The 1996-nt window shown below is 36.8% G+C and overlaps 1 protein-coding gene across 1 annotated transcript in view; it reads left to right on the top strand.

Annotated features, from left to right (window-relative positions):
• Positions 1–1986: 1986 nt before the first annotated feature.
• Positions 1987–1996, top strand: part of EMWEY_00056520 (mitochondrial NADPH:adrenodoxin oxidoreductase, putative) — a gene marked incomplete at both ends in the record, with an annotated part of 815 nt that continues 805 nt past the window's right edge. Inside the window, one exon of the mRNA XM_013480461.1 lies at positions 1987–1996. This exon is cut by the window's right edge and continues 179 nt beyond it. Coding sequence (XP_013335915.1) covers positions 1987–1996 — 10 coding nt within the window.

Raw genomic sequence — 1996 nt, 5'->3', positions numbered from 1 at the left:
TATTCTTTTTATTCTTCTTTTCTTCTTTTTGTCCTTTTATTCCCCTTTTTATTCTTTTCTTCTTTTCTCCATTTCCCTAACAATAACTACGTCTTTTCAATTGTTTAATCAGATATACAAATATTTATTAATTGTATATTCTTGCATGCATGCATGCATGCATGCATGCATGCAAATAGTTATATAGTATAGTATATATAGATAGGGTATAGTAGTAATAATTAAATAATAAAAAGGGGCAGGAAAAGATTAATAAAATATTATTCCTTACCATTGCCTACAGCGAGTTGCTTACTACTGCATTGTTAAGTGTACGTATAATTGTTTAGTGCTTGGCATAATTATAATTATAATTATAATTATATAATTATAATTATAAATATAATATTTTGTTGCTAAAGATACTTTATAGATACAGATAGATACACGAGTAGGTAAGTAGGTTGTATTGTCTTGCAAATGGAATTCTTATTGAGCATTCTTAAGGAAATAAAGGGAGAAAGAGAAAAAAAGAAGGAAAGCATCGATTAAATGCTGCTGTAGGGTAGAGAATAGGAGATAAATGGGGAAATAATTCGTTTTTTATTATGTTTTTTATTTTATTTACTTTAATAAGCTCTTCTTTAGGTATTTATGGTGATTTATTCCTTTATTAAATGTGAGCATACACTCCAACTCTTGTTCAGCTTTCCATGGAGCTGCGCATACACCCCAACTAGAACTTGAATAAGGAAAAAAAGAGGAATTCATGAAGAAATAAAGCTGATCCTCCTATAAATCGTGGTCTAAAGAAGTAGTTTTTAGCCTTTTATTCAGTTATTTAATTAATTTAATTAAGAACAATTAAAGAAAGAGGGAATTCATTTTATTTGTGCAGATTTGGTCATTTGCAGAAGTACAAAAAGAAGGATCAACCAGCTATTGTGTGCATTGATCCTTCATGTAAATATTCATATTTAAACGTTTACTTTCTTTAATTGAATAAATATTATTTATTTTTATTTATTTTTGTTATTTTTTTCTTTTTTTCTCCGTTGCCGCTGCCGACTTTTCTCTCCTTTTACGGGGCTGTTGTACAACAGCGAAGAAGATCGTGATGGTGATGAGGTTCGATGCTCTTAAGATTCTCTTTGTTGTGCATGCAATGCATGCATTTTTTAATTAATTTATAATATATTTAGGTGTATAAAGGAGAAAAATAATTAATATATGTTATTTACAATGATATAAGAGTCGTATTCCTCTTGGATCTTCTGTTGATTGACACGTCAGTCACCTCAAGACCAGCAACTCTCCTAGTTGCTGCTGCTGCTGCTGCTGTTTATTTTCTTTCTTTTTATTTCCTTTATTTAATGATATTTAATACAGATGAATTATATTGAAGATATTTACTTCCATCAGCTGCAGCAGCACAATTGGTGCCGTGCTGCTGCTGGCGGCCGTCGGCAGCAGCAACCTGCTGCTCCTTCTCCCTACCCGTAAGATTATTATGCTTCTCTCCCCCTCATGTCAGGTGTATGTACACCTCTTAGGCGGGTCTTAAGACCTGCAGCACAGAAAACCCCGCTGCTGCTGCTTGCATGTGGGGCCCCTCGCCTACCTGCTGCTCCGTTGCTTTTTCAGCAACTGAAATCAAGCAGACTAGCAGCAGCAGCAACAACAACAGCAACAAGAAACGCAGCAGCAGCAGCAGCAGCAGCATCGGCAGCAGCAACACCAGCAACTCTTCAAGGGATCGAGAAAAGATGGATCTCCTCCTCTTGCTGCAGCGCAGTGTGGGGCCCTGCAGCATCTATAAGAGGGCTGCACACATCATATCCCCTGCATCAGGAGGAATATAAACAGCAGCAGCAGCAGCAGCAGCAGCATGGATCGCTAGAGGAAGAGCAGCAGCAGCAGCAGCAACTGCAGCAGCAGAAGCAGCAGCGGAGGATTTTTTCTGTGTGTATTGTTGGTGGTGGTCCTAGCGGTTTGTATTGCACAAAGATGCTTCTCC

The sequence above is a fragment of the Eimeria maxima genome, genomic scaffold, assembly GCF_000499605.1.
Source record: "Eimeria maxima Weybridge genomic scaffold, Emw_scaff1944, whole genome shotgun sequence".
In the NCBI taxonomy this organism is placed as follows: Eukaryota; Apicomplexa; class Conoidasida; order Eucoccidiorida; family Eimeriidae; genus Eimeria; species Eimeria maxima.
Note: the sequence above shows the minus strand (reverse complement) of the source record. Positions and strands in the feature narration are given on the sequence as shown.